The sequence below is a fragment of the Hyperoodon ampullatus genome (assembly GCF_949752795.1).
Source record: "Hyperoodon ampullatus genome assembly, chromosome: 14".
NCBI classification, from domain to species: domain Eukaryota; kingdom Metazoa; phylum Chordata; class Mammalia; order Artiodactyla; family Ziphiidae; genus Hyperoodon; species Hyperoodon ampullatus.
In genome coordinates this window covers 21,629,274-21,642,067 of record NC_136927.1, presented here as the reverse complement: position 1 = coordinate 21,642,067, position 12,794 = coordinate 21,629,274, and the positions used below count along the sequence as shown (strand labels likewise).

The window sequence follows — 12,794 nt, the reverse complement described above, 5'->3', positions numbered from 1 at the left end:
TGTCTGTTGCCAAGGATGGGGGCAGCCCTGCCTCAGTGTCGAGGCTCCCTGAGGAGAGAGACTGATGCCCCGGGGAGGGGGAAGCTCACAGACTTGCATGGGAGCTGGTGAGGCAAGTGCCCAGGCCAGGTGACCAGTGCCCCCAGTCCTGCAAGTCTGGTGTCTCTGGGCCTCAGCCTCCTCGTCCATAGGAGGGTGGTGGCCCTGCCCGGCTCACTATGTTTGGACAGAATCGTTGTGCAGAGGAAAAGTAGGGACCCTCCCCCTAGATGGCCGAGTTGCCATGTGCCCCGTCCACCTCTCCCCAGGGTGGGCCTGGCCTGCTACTTCGCACGAGTGTCCCGTGTGGGTCCTGTCCTCCCCATGCCTGCCCCTGGGGCTGGATGAGCTTGGAGCGCCCCAGTCCACGCTCCTGAGTCAGCCTGTGGCCGTGCTGGCCCAAGTCTCACAGATGCAGGTGTCCCTCCACCGCTGGGGCAGTGGCCATCCCCACTGTGGCCTGGGCCAGCTCTTAGCCAGGCAGTGGTGGCTGTGCCTGAGCCGCCCCCATCCTGGTGCTCCCTCTGATCCCGTCCTCATGCGCCCTGAGAGCCAGCTGCTGTCAGGCTGCCTGTCTCCATCCAGTGGCCGCTGCAGCCTCTCCTGCCGTGGCTGGTTGTAGCAAGTGATGCTTCAGTCTAGGGAAGGGTGGGGTCTTCTTGACTGTTGGCCTTGACAGGGGTCCATCCTGTGGGTCCACAGAGAGGCTGCGGGGGGGGGGCAGGGTGGGGGGGTGTCTGCTACCGGGTGAGTGTGTGCGGGCTCCTGGAGCGCTTCCGTGCTGTGGTCTGTGCATGTCTGCTTCTCTTCTGCTTCCTTATCACTCATCAGGCTTGCATAACCAGGCTGGTCCTGCTTCCTGCAGAGGAGCTATCAGTGTACCATCTGGAGCTGCAAATGGGGTGACAGGGTGTTAGCGGCCTGTTCACCCCCAGGCGCTTCCCAGCACCCAGCCCCAGTCTCCAGGGATCCTGGGGCTGACACCCCTGCGCCGAGAGCCCTGCTCCCGGGGCGCTCTCCTCTGCAGGGCACCTGGGGACAGGCGTGTGACAGACAGCGTGTGGGAGGTACTCGCTGTCGCGTGGACACCCCGCTGCCATCCTCCTCCACTTTCCTGGGGCAGGGCACCTAGCTGTGCGACCCTGGGGTCAGCTCCCTTGGCAGTGACCAGGGACGGACCCCCACCTCATGTGGCTCTGGTGGGAATTCGCGTGGGTGATGCGCCTCACACAGTCGGCCCAGGTGTGGGACCAGGGGGTCCAGCAGAGCTTCCCTGTGGTTGTTGTCCGCGACCCCATTCCCCCAACCGTGCCTCCCCTGCGGGAGGGGACCTGGGCCCAGGGATGGGGGGCCTGGCCCAGAGAGGCGCCCGCTGGGCAGACCTGGACACGTGGCTGAGTCAGAGTCCAGTGACCTTGGGAGGCCTGAGCTGGAGGTTCTTGCCGGTGCTGCTTGGACAGCGGTGCTCAGCCTCCTTCACGGGACAGGGTGAGGGTGTAGGTGGTGACCCACTCGGAGTGCCCCTCACGGGAGCACCCACTGGGGCACTCCGCACACAGCCCCTCAGCCCAGCCCCTTCCAGGTTGGACCTTGCAGAGCGAGGTCCTGATGCGAGAGGTGGGCACCTGGCTCCTGACCTGCACCTGCATCTGCGCCTGGGTTGGCTTGGGCGTCTCTGTCCCAGGGGATGGAGGAGGTGAGGGCTGGCACTGTGTGTGGGGGGTGCTGTGGGGGCAGAGCTGGGGCAGGGTTGCCCCCGTCAGGCTCCACGGGGTAGGGTTGGGTTTGGGCTGTGTGGGCACTCGTGGGCCGGGGCTTCAGCCCCACCCAGGTTGCACGCTCAAAGCCCATCCCCTTGGGGTCTCCCAGCCCTGCACGCGGTAACTTCTCCTGGGCTCGTTCTCTGGGCCTGCCCTGTCGGAGGGGTCAGCTGCCACGCCCTCCCCCTCCCCCAGCCCTGCCCTGAAGCAGCCACTGTGGGCTTGCAAGGGTCACTGTTTCCAGGGCCTGGGACTTTCACGTGCCACACCAACAACATCCTCAGGATTGACTGCCACTGGTCTGCCCCAGAGCTGGGCCAGGGGGCCGGCCCCTGGCTGCTGTTCACCAGGTGAGGCCGGAGGGCAGGGGGTAGAGGGCAGGGGTGAGGGTAGGGAGCCGGCCTGGTGCAGTGGCCCTTTGGTGCCGAGACGTGCCCTTTCCAGCAACCACGCTCCAGGCAGCAAGCACAGGTGCGTCTTCCGGGCCAGCGTGTGCACAGTGGAGCTGCCACCCGAGGAGGTGATCACGCCTTCTGACAACTTCACCATCACCTTCCACCGTCACATCTCTGGGAAGGAGCAGGTCAGCCTGGTGGATCCACAGTACCTGCCCCGGAGACATGGTGAGGCCTGGGTCAGTGTGTTGGCCGGGAGCATCCTGGCTACATCACCCCCACGGCCCAGTCAGTGCTCCTGGTCCCTGCTGACGGATCCAGGGCTAGGATCAGGCGGGGCCCCCGGGGAGGGGTAGGGTTGTGGAGGAGGATGTAGGTGCAGGGCTTTGAGTTGGGACAGGAGCTGCAGTTTGAGTCACTTGCGATCTACTTCAGTCACAGAAGGAAGGACTTCAGTAAGACACTAGGAAGAACTTCCAGCAGCAGCTTAGATTTGAAACTCACCTTGTCTGGCTGCAGAGGCTGGAGGAAGTCATTGCTATCTTGTCCCACCTGGGGCTTCTCTGGACCAGTTTTCCAGTGAGGCCTCTGCTCTGAGAAGGCCTTGGCCACATGCCCCATCCTTCCCGGGAATCTTTCCGATCCCCAGTCCCGGGTGTGCTGGCCCCCACACCGTTACACAGCTTCATTCTGTTTCAGTGAAGCTGGACCCTCCCTCTGACTTGCTGAGCAACATCAGTTCTGACCACTGTGTCCTGACCTGGAGCATCAGTCCTGCCTTGGAGCCGCTGGCCTCACTCCTCAGCTATGAGCTGGCCTTCAAGAGGCAGGAGGAGACCTGGGAGGTAAGGCTGGGTCTGCCTACCCTAGGGGCCTCTCTCTCCTGGGAGCAGCAGCCAGGGTCACTCCTCGTCCCATCTAGGGTGGTGTCACCTTGGAATTGTGAGGAGGGAAGTGACCAGAGACAAGGGTAAGTGAATGCAGGTGTGGTGAGTGTGCCTGTGTGTACGTGTGAGCGTTCACAGGGCGTGCCTGTGTGGATGAGTGTGCATGCACGTGGATGCATGTAAGTGTGTGGACATGTGTAAGTGTGCCCACACGTGTGTGTACACGTCCTTGAGGGCTGATGGGCCCAGTCTCACCCCCAGCGCCTCCTAACTCTTCTCCACCCCACAGTGGGCTCGGCACAAGGCTCACATCGTTGGGGTGACCTGGCTGAAACTTGAAGCCACTGAATTGGACCCTGGTTCCACCTATGAGGCCCGGCTGCGCATCCAGATGGCCACACCGGAGGACGCGGTGGCGGAGGAGGAGCGCTACGAGGGCCCATGGAGTGACTGGAGCCAGCCTGCCCGCTTCCACTCCCCCAAGAGACAAGGTGGGCATTGCCGCCTTCAGGGGCCTGGTGGGGCCTCCCCGCCCCCTCGCGTCCCACCCCTTCCCCCTCCTGGGACCCCCTCCCTCGTGGCCCAGTTGACTGCCTTCCCCTGGAGGTCTGAGATGTGTGAAGGGGAAACACCTGCCAAGTGCTGGGCCTCCCAGGGAGCTGCAGCTCCCGGTTTCCTTGGAGCGAGTGTGGCCCCAACTGCACAGCAGGCTGGTGCTGCTGTCTCTGGAGCCCGGGCAGGGCCTCGTCTGCTTAGGGGGCTGGGCTGACCCTTGTGCACAGAGGTACTGGAAAGGATCTCGGACCCTGGTGACCTTATGGATGGGAAAGGCAAGGCCCAGGGGTGCGTGATTCACCCAGAGTACTCTCGGAGGCACGACATAAACCTTCCATTTTGGCCCAAGGCGCCCGTCCAGGTGCCTTTGCCAGGTGAGTTTAGAGGTACACAGCCCTGGGCCCTTCCTGCTATAGGTCTCCTGGTCCCTTCCTGCTATAGGTCTCCTGGTCCCAGCTTTGGGGCAGCCCGACAGCACCCTGGTCTCTGTGTCCATCTTTCTCCTGCTGACCAGCCTGACCTACCTGCTGTTCAAGCTATCACCCAGGTCGGTAGCCAAGGAGTGTGTATGGGAGTGTGTGCATGTACGTGAATGTGTTATTGTACATGTGGGTGTGAGAATTTGTATGTGCATGAGCGTGTGTGTGTGTTTGTGGGTGTGGGGTAGGCGGTGCATTGAGGGCCCAAACCCGCACCCCCTCCCCCAACGCTCCTGGGTGGGGAGGGGTTTTCAGACCTCTGCCCTGGACCAGTGGGGATGTCCCCAGTTGCCAGGTGCATGTGGGTGGTGGGCAGTGTGGCCCAAAAGAGCCCTGGAGGGACCCAAAGTCCCTGGGGCCAAGTCGCCTGAGGCCCTTGTCTCCTGCCTCTGGAGGTGCTTGGCGCTGGCTCATTTGCACAGTGGTTCTATGCAGACAGTGTTGGGCATCTGGTTTCCACGGGGCCCTGTTTCCCGCCCTGATGGGTGCCACGGACAACCAGATGAACAAAAAAGCCCTCCTGAAACAAGCCATCACACATGTCAACTTACGAGAGGGGGTACAGGGGCCTCGTCCCGCAGGTGACCGGCCAGGCCTGGACGGGTAGCAGAGAGGATGAGAGGAGGTTGGACAGAGGCAGCCAGGGTGAGGGAGGGATGGGGTGCTGGGCAGGGCCCTACGGGTGGCCAAGAAGGCCAGGGAGGGCTCAGGCTTGCCCTCGGGTCCCAGGAAAGCGCCTGAAGCCTGGTCGCGTGGGATGGGATCTGGTTTATGTTTTGAGAATGGAGTTTTGTGGTACAAGTGAGGAGGAGGACCTGCGGGGTGGCCAGAGGTGGGGTCCAGAGGGAGGCAGTTGTGTGTGAGATGGCGGGAGAGGCAGAACTGGAGCAAAGTGCAGGGAGTGACAGGGTCTCAGGACGGGAAAGTGAGGGGACGTGGGGTGGATGCGATGTGACTGGTGGCCCCTGATGCCACCCTGGGGTGGGGAATTGGGACAGACCCCCAGAGAGGCTGGCGAGGTTGATCTGGACTTGCTGGGTCGGAGTCTGGGGCGCCGTCCTCAGGGGAGGAGCAGTGGGTCTTGGGCGGGTAGATCCAGTGCTCGGGGAGAAGTCTGATGGGGTTCCCGGAAGTGCTGTCTCCCCCTCCGGCTGAAGACACAACTGGTCACCCCCACCCTTGAACCCGCCATCACCACTCACCTTAAAGGGACCCATGTCTTGGTATAAATCAGTTCTGTGCGGTCATTAGCAAGGGGGCCGCAGGTGCCAGGTGTCAGGCCTGGACCCAACGAGAGGAGAGGGCGACAGTAGCGCCGACGGGGCAGGGCTGGTCCCTGCTGCTTGGAAGGAGCCGCGTTCCTGGCAGTGACCTCCTGGAGTTGGGCCTCTGACTGCTGTCTCCTCACCTCAGGATGAAGACAGCCTTGTACCAGGACGTGCCATCCCCAGGCCCGTTCTTCCAGTCCCTGTACAGTGTGCACAACGGGGACTTCCAGGTTCGTGACCCGGTGGGCCCGGGGTGCCCAGATGTCTGGACTGCCCAGGGTGTGGGCTCTGGGCGAGGGTTGGGGGCCTCTGTCAGTGCTTTGAGCTTTTTTGGTATATATAGTGGCGTATATATAGTATATATGTAGTATATGTATGCACTGTGACTCAAAGGGGCCAAAGACAAATTAGCTTTATTCTCTATTGCCGAGTTCTTTTTCTTCTCATGTCTCTGATTCCATTGCTGACGGGAAAAAATGTAAAGTTTCTCATGACATTATCTCTGCCTCTTCTGGTTTGCAGCAGTCCTTGGAGGTAAATGGTCAGTTCAAGGTGCCAGCTCAGGGGGCTGTGTGCATCTGAAGGCATCTGTGTCTTGTGCTGCCCCTGGGGCCCTCCCTGGTCCCTGGGCTACTCTGGTGGCCCTCATGGAGTGCCTGGCCCCTCCTGGCCCCCTGGGTAGCGATGAGTTGACCCTACACCACCCCCCCATCGTGGTGCCCTGGTGGGCTCTCACAGGCCACGACGCTGAGAACAGCCTGGAGGCCCCGTTGGACCCTCCCTGCTGGCCTGGTAGTTCCTGCTTCACAGGCAGCAGGAGGGGGAGGAGGAGCTCCAATAGGTGGTCTCTGGTCCCCACCCTCTCGGGCCCCTCACTTTGGGCAGAGGATGGAGGTGGTGCTGCCCGGGTTCTCCCACACCGGCTCTGCGTGGCTGCCTTCTGCCTGGCCCTTTTCTCTCTTAACAGGGAGTCTAGTTTTCAAGCTTGTCATCCAAAAATATAATTTGAAGCTTAAAGCCGAGCACTTTGTCAGGGCTGCATGGGGGGTAAATGTTCTGATGCCCTGCACTCATCTTCTGGGCTGCAGGCACCCAGCCCCTTCTCTGTAGAACCACAGCACCTGTCAGGGGTTAGTTAGACTCTTTGGGAGGTGGTCTGGAGCCACGGGCTGGCTCTTCAGGGGGCAGGACAATGATGGAAGGTGTGGTGTGTGGTGCACTCGATGGAGACTCCTGGTCCCACCTAGGAAATAGCTTCCTTTTTTCTTTTTTAAAAAAATTCTTTTCCGTTATGGTTTATCACAGGATACTGAATATAGTTCCCTGTGCTATACAGTAGGACCTTGTTGTTTATCCATCCTATATACACTAGTTTGCATCTACTAACCCTAAACTCCCAGTTCATCCCACCCCCACTCCCTTGGCAACCACAAGCCTGTTCTCTATGTATGTGAGTCTGTTTCTGTTTTGTAGATAAGTTCATTTGTGTCATATTTTAGATTCCACATGTAAGTGATATCATGTAAGTCTTTCTCTTTCTGACTTACCTCACTCAGTATGATAATCTCTAGTTGCATCCATGTTGCTGCAAATGGCATTTATTTCATTCTTTTTTATGGCTGAGTAGTATTCCATTGTATGTATGTACCACATCTTCTTTATCCATTCACCTGTTGATGGACATTTAGGTTGTTTCCATGTCTTGGCTATTGTGAATTGTGCTTCTATGAACATAGGGGTGCATGTATCTTTTTGCATTAGAATTTTGTGTGGATATACGCCCAGGAGTGAGATTGCTGGGTCATATGGTAGCTCTATTTTTAAATTTTTTAAGAAACATCCATACTGTTTTCCATAGTGGCTGCACCAACTTACAGTCCCACCAACAGTGAAGGATGGTTCCCTTTTCTCCACACCCTCTCCAGCATTTGTTATTTGTAGAGTTTTCAGTGATGGCCATTCTGACCGGTGTGAGGTGGTAGCTCATTGTAGTTTTGATTTGCATTTCTCTAATAATTAGTGATGTTGATCTTTTCACGTGCCTCTTGGCCATTTGTATTTCTTCTTTGGAGAAATGCCTATTTAGGTCTTCTGCCCATTTTTCGATTGGATTTCTTTTTGTTATTGAGTTGTATGAGCTGTTTGTATATTTTGGAAATTAAGCCCTCGTTGGTCGCATCATTTGCAAATATTTTCTCCCATTCTGTAGGTTTTCTTTTCGTTTTGTTTATGGTTTCCTTTGCTGTGCAAAAGCTTATAAGTTTGATTAGGTCCCATTTGTTTATTTTGTATTTATTTCTGTTGCCTTGGGAGACCAACCTATGAAAACACTGATATGATTTATGTCAGAGAATGTTTTGCCTGTGCTCTTTTCTAGGAGTTTTATGGTGTCCTGTCTTATGTTGAAGTCTTTAAGCCATTTTGAGTTTATTTCTGTATATCGTGTGAGGGTGTGTTCTAACGTCATTGATTTACATGCAGGAACAGCTTCCTTTTGGAGGTAGGGGCCCTCCTGTGGCCCCACAGAGGGGTCCAGGTCTGCTGACCTTGGCCCCAAGGTGCCAGGCCCAACAGTACCTCCTGTGTGTGTGTGCGTGCGTGCGTGCGTGTAGTGGGGTTCGGGTGAGGGTGCCCGAGCTCTGCAGCTGCTGGCAGTGTGTGAGGCAGCAGTGTCTTCAGCCCTGTCACCATCTGTACCCTGGTTCAGGCCTCTGTGAGCACAGGCCTGTGCTGGGAGCCAGGGGAGGGTCCTGAAGGGAATGGGGGTTCTGTGTTGAGGCTGGGCTGGCCCATGGGGGGAAGACAGAATGTTCTGGGCACAGGTGCTCTTGGCCTCTGGGAGTGGATGTCTTGAGAGCTTCCTGGAGGAGGGGCGGCTGCTCCCACGGTGAGTCCTGAACGCACTGCCTGAGGCCTTCCCTCCTTCGGCGCTCTGTTCCAGACCTGGATAGGGGCCCACAGAGCTGGTCCACAGCCAAACCCGGACTGTACGGGCCCCGCACGAGGAGCCTGGGAGACCCGTGTCCAGGAGGCCATCGCTTTGCTCACCTGTGACCCGGTGGACGTGGGGCCGTTAGCGGGCCTGGAGGAGGAGGGAAGCACTGGCACTGGCCTCCCAGCAGATGCGCTGCCCACAGGATGTGTGGAGTTGGGGGGGCCGCCTCCCGCCTACCTGCCACAGGAGGCCTGGGCCCCCGCAGGCCCTACCAGGCTGGCTCCCCCGCAGTCCCAGGGCAGCAGCAGCGACTACTGTGCCCTGAGCTGCTCCAGGTGGGGCTGCCCCTCCACCTTCACAGGAAACGCGCAGAGCTCTGAGCCCGACCCTGCCTTGGCCTGTGGCCTTTTCTGTGACGAGCAGAGCCTGGATGCCCGGCCAGGAGGTAACTGTGCAGGCGCTGGTCACAGTCAGAGGCAGGACGCTGGCGGATGGGCTGCCTGAGGCCCTCCTGCTCTCGGCAGACCGTGGGCTCCGTCCCCACGGTGCTGCAGCACGTCCAGCCTGGGGAACATGGACCAAAGTACCCGGAGCCAACGCTTGACTGGACCTGCGGAGGGCCACCCGTGCAGCGGTCAGATGTCTGGTCTGGATGGAGGCAGGAGGCTCTCCCCTCCTCCCCTCCCTCTGCATCTGTCGGGAGGGGCCTCCTCTGCCCTCAGCATCCTGCCATCCTGGCCCCCCGTCCACCACTTCCCTCCCCGCTTCTTGGCTTAACCCCAGGTCCCACAACCAGTTCTGCCCTCAGTCCCTTAAAGGGCCAGCCTGGGCCCTGTGGACACAGGTGAGACACCGTGACCGGGCCTAGTGTCCTGTTTATGTGCCTTCCTGAGGTCTCTCCCCTACTGAGATTAAAAGGGACATAGCAGCTGTTTCAAACTGCTGATGGCTGGGAGAGGGGTCCAGAGGACACAGGAAGGGTGGTGTCTGGCTCTTCCTGGGCTTTCTGGGCTCCACGAATAGCACGGGGAGGCTCAGTGACCAGCTCCAGGGAGGCCGCCTCCCCGCCCCTCCTTGTCCTCATCCTCCCATGGCCCCCGGGGGCTGAGAGCTGTGGCCAGAGCCCCCAAGGGTCAGGGCCAGAGTGACCACCCAGCAGTGGTCTTGGCCTCTGAAGGGCCCTGCCTCTACCCCCACCCCCGTGGTCTGGAGAGAGGGGAACAGAGCAGAGGGCGCCTACGTCCGTCCCTTAGGGCTGCCGTAACGAAGTCCCACAAACTAGGTGGCTTAGAACAACAGAGATTTATTGTCTCACAGTTCTGGAGGCTGGAAGTCTGACATCTAGGTGTTGGCAGGGCCGTGGGGGCACCAGGGAGGATCTGATTCATGGTTCCCTGCACCTCTGGTAGTTTCTGGCTTGGGACAGCGCAGCTCCGGTCCTCACAAGGTGTTTTCCCTCTGTGTGTTCCTGTCCAAAGCCCCTCTTTTTATACCAATGTAATCATAGTGGATTAGGGCCAACCTGAATGACTTTATTTTGGCTGGATTATCTGCAAAGACCCTATTTCCATATACGGTCATGTTCACATGTACTGGGGGTTAGGACTTCAACATATGAATTTCTGGACAGTGCCCCTGCCAGCCATGTCCACCTCCCTGCTGGCCTGAGGTGCCGTGGTCCCTCCCGGGGCAGCCCCGTCACTCTTACTCGGGGCCTCGGGCAGGAGACCCTATTCCGCCGCCAGGCTGCAGGACTTGGGTCTGGTGCTGGGATCCTCCACCCAGTGAGGGCTGGACCAAGACTGTCCTGGTGTTGGAGGTGCTGAAGTACTGAATGTGGGATAGATGGAGGTTTGTCTCCCTGGGTGCTGAGCCAGAGGGGGCACCTCTCTGGGGGCTCCAGGGTCTCCTGCACCCTGAGCAGAGAGGAGCACATGCAGCCCCAGGCCCCCAAAGGCAAAGGTCCCTCTGGCTCAGACAGGCCTTCCCCTCCCCTCTGTGTGCCTGTGGAGCCCTGAGGTTTTGCGGGGGCCGCAGCAGAGCCGGATCCTGGCCAGCAGGGACGAAGAGGACCCCGCATGTATCTTTAGTATCCAGAGAGTGGAGGGGTGTAGACGGAAATGAGGTGCAGGCACCATCCGCTCTAACCAAGGGTGAAAATACCAGCGTGACTCCACTTCCTGGAGCCAACCCTGGAACCCCCAGCTGCTGTGTATATGACAGCAGCTGCATGGCTCCTGTGGCTTCACGTGGACTTGGGCCCCCATGGGATTCCACACCCGGGGACAGTGTTCGTTTGACTAACACACTCGGTCCTGGTGGCACCTGAGTGAGGAGCTACTCAGAGGCCGGTGGTTGTAGGTGAGCCGTGCCCGCCCCTCAGGACACAGGCCTGGCAGTACCTGAGCCAGGTGCCTGCATGTCGTGGGGCTCAGAAAATGCTAATTTCCACTTATTCCGACGAGACGACCCTTGGAAACCGCACACTGAGATCGCAACGTTCAAAAGACCCCGTGAGCCCTGGTGAGGGGTCGCTGATCCCCAGGCGTCTGGGAAGGAGTCAGGGAAGGTGGCCTGGGACTCGATGAGGAAGCTGCTGGTGGAGGAGCTGAGTGCACGGTGTGGCTGGAGCACAAAGGTCCAAAATGTGGCTGGACCGGGGAAGACCTTGGAGGCCAGGCCAGGGCAGGGTGAGGGGAGGACTCACCCTGCTCAGGGGAGGCTGCAGGACGCTTTCTCTTTCTTTGGCTTTTGATGAGGTGAAGTTTACATAGTACGAAAGTAACCATTTTAAAGTGTACAATTCAGTGACATTTAGTACGTCTGTAATATTTGCAGCTATCACCTCTATCTAGTTCCAAAACATTTTCACCCTCCAAAGGAAATCCCCTGCCCCTTAAGCGGTCACTCTCCTCCCCACCCTCCCTCTGACCTCTCGCCACTACGAGTCCACTTTCCGTCTCTATGGATTTACCTACTGTGGATATTTCATATAAATGGAGTCATATAATGCATCGCCTTTCGTGTTCATTTTTTTCTCCTAGCGTAGTGTTTTTTCTTAAAAATAAATTTATTTATTTTATTTATTTATTATTTTTGGCTGTGTTGGGTGTTCGTTGCTGCACACAAGCTTTCTCTATTTGCAGCAAGCGGGGCCTACTCTTTGGTGCTGTGCGCTATTGTAATATTTTTTTTTTCATTTCGAATTCCAATTTGTCCCCTACATCATTGCTGATTGCCTTAGTCCATCTAGGGCTGCTATCACAAACTAACACAGACGGGGTGGCTTATAAACAATAGCAATTTATGTCTCCCAGTTCTGAAGGCTGAAAGTCTGAGATCAGCGTGCCAGCCTGGCAGGGTGAGGGCTTGCTTTCTGGTGGCAGACTTCTCCTTGTATCTCACATGGAGGAAAGGGGCTAAGGTCTCTTTTACAAGGGCACTAATCCCATTCCTGAGTATTCCACCCTCATGACCTAATCACCTCCCAAAGGCTGCCCCTCCTACCACGATCACATGGGTGTTAGGATTCCCACCTGTGGATTTTGGGGGGACACAATCATTCCGACCATAGCACTGTGATATAGAAAATCAGTTGACTTTGGTTGACCTTCTACTTTGCTTTTCCTTACCTGTATATTTTCTGATCAAGGCACAGGACTGGTGGGCTCTACTTCAGTTGGAATTTCTAAATTATGGCATTGAATAATCAGAACACTGAATTTCAGAGATTCACCAGGACTGTCGGAGGGGATGAACTGACCACTGCTAAACTGTGAGTGGGGCGTGTTGGGCGCTGCATCCCGGGGGACACAGCTGGGATCATGTTGGCAGCCCTGAGTTCGCAGGGGGGAGGTGTGGCGTCCTCCCAGGGATGTTAGTCTTCTACACTTGTCTCCTGGACTCTGCCACATGGTGTATCTCTATTTCTCCTGGAGTATTTCAGCAGGACTTATTTTATAAAAGCATCCCTGCATGAAGGCTTTGGGCACTCTTACTCATGGCACCCTGTGGTTCTTAAAGATTCAGGGCGTTTACGGGGAGAAGTCCCTGCAGAGAAAGAGGAGAAACTCTTGGGCCATGGAGATGGCAGTCCTGCGTCCACCTGAGGGCCAGATGCCCCTGTGTTCTTGCCCTCAAGAGTGTTGTAATGGTCCTTTTTTGTTACAGTGTTAACACAGTTGAAAAAATAAATGGACACACTGAAAAGTAGGTGTATTAAAACTTGCAGCATTATTTAAGTTTAAATTTAATATTTAGACCCAAACCAGAATTTATTAAACATGTTCTTTTCTGGGGACATCCCTGGTGGCCCAGCAGTTAAGACTCCACACTCCCAATGCAGAGGGCCCAGGTTCAATCCCTGGTCAGGGAACTAGATCCCATGTGCATGCCACAACTAAGAGTTCACATGCCGCAACTAAGGAGCCCTGGAGCCACAACTAAGGAGCCTGCCTGCCACAACTAAGACCCAGC

The 12,794-nt window shown here is 57.3% G+C and overlaps 1 protein-coding gene across 1 annotated transcript; it reads left to right on the top strand.

Annotated features, from left to right (window-relative positions):
* Positions 1-1,382: 1,382 nt before the first annotated feature.
* IL9R (interleukin 9 receptor) lies at positions 1,383-10,152 on the top strand (the record flags this gene model as incomplete). The annotated part of the gene is made up of 12 exons (XM_079718968.1): positions 1,383-1,527; positions 1,622-1,735; positions 2,008-2,149; positions 2,244-2,422; positions 2,894-3,039; positions 3,371-3,572; positions 4,078-4,183; positions 5,529-5,613; positions 8,325-8,801; positions 8,843-8,952; positions 9,102-9,162; positions 10,012-10,152. The coding sequence occupies 12 exons, from the start codon at positions 1,383-1,385 to the stop codon at positions 10,150-10,152; spliced, it is 1,908 nt and encodes a 635-aa protein (XP_079575094.1).
* Positions 10,153-12,794: the final 2,642 nt, after the last annotated feature.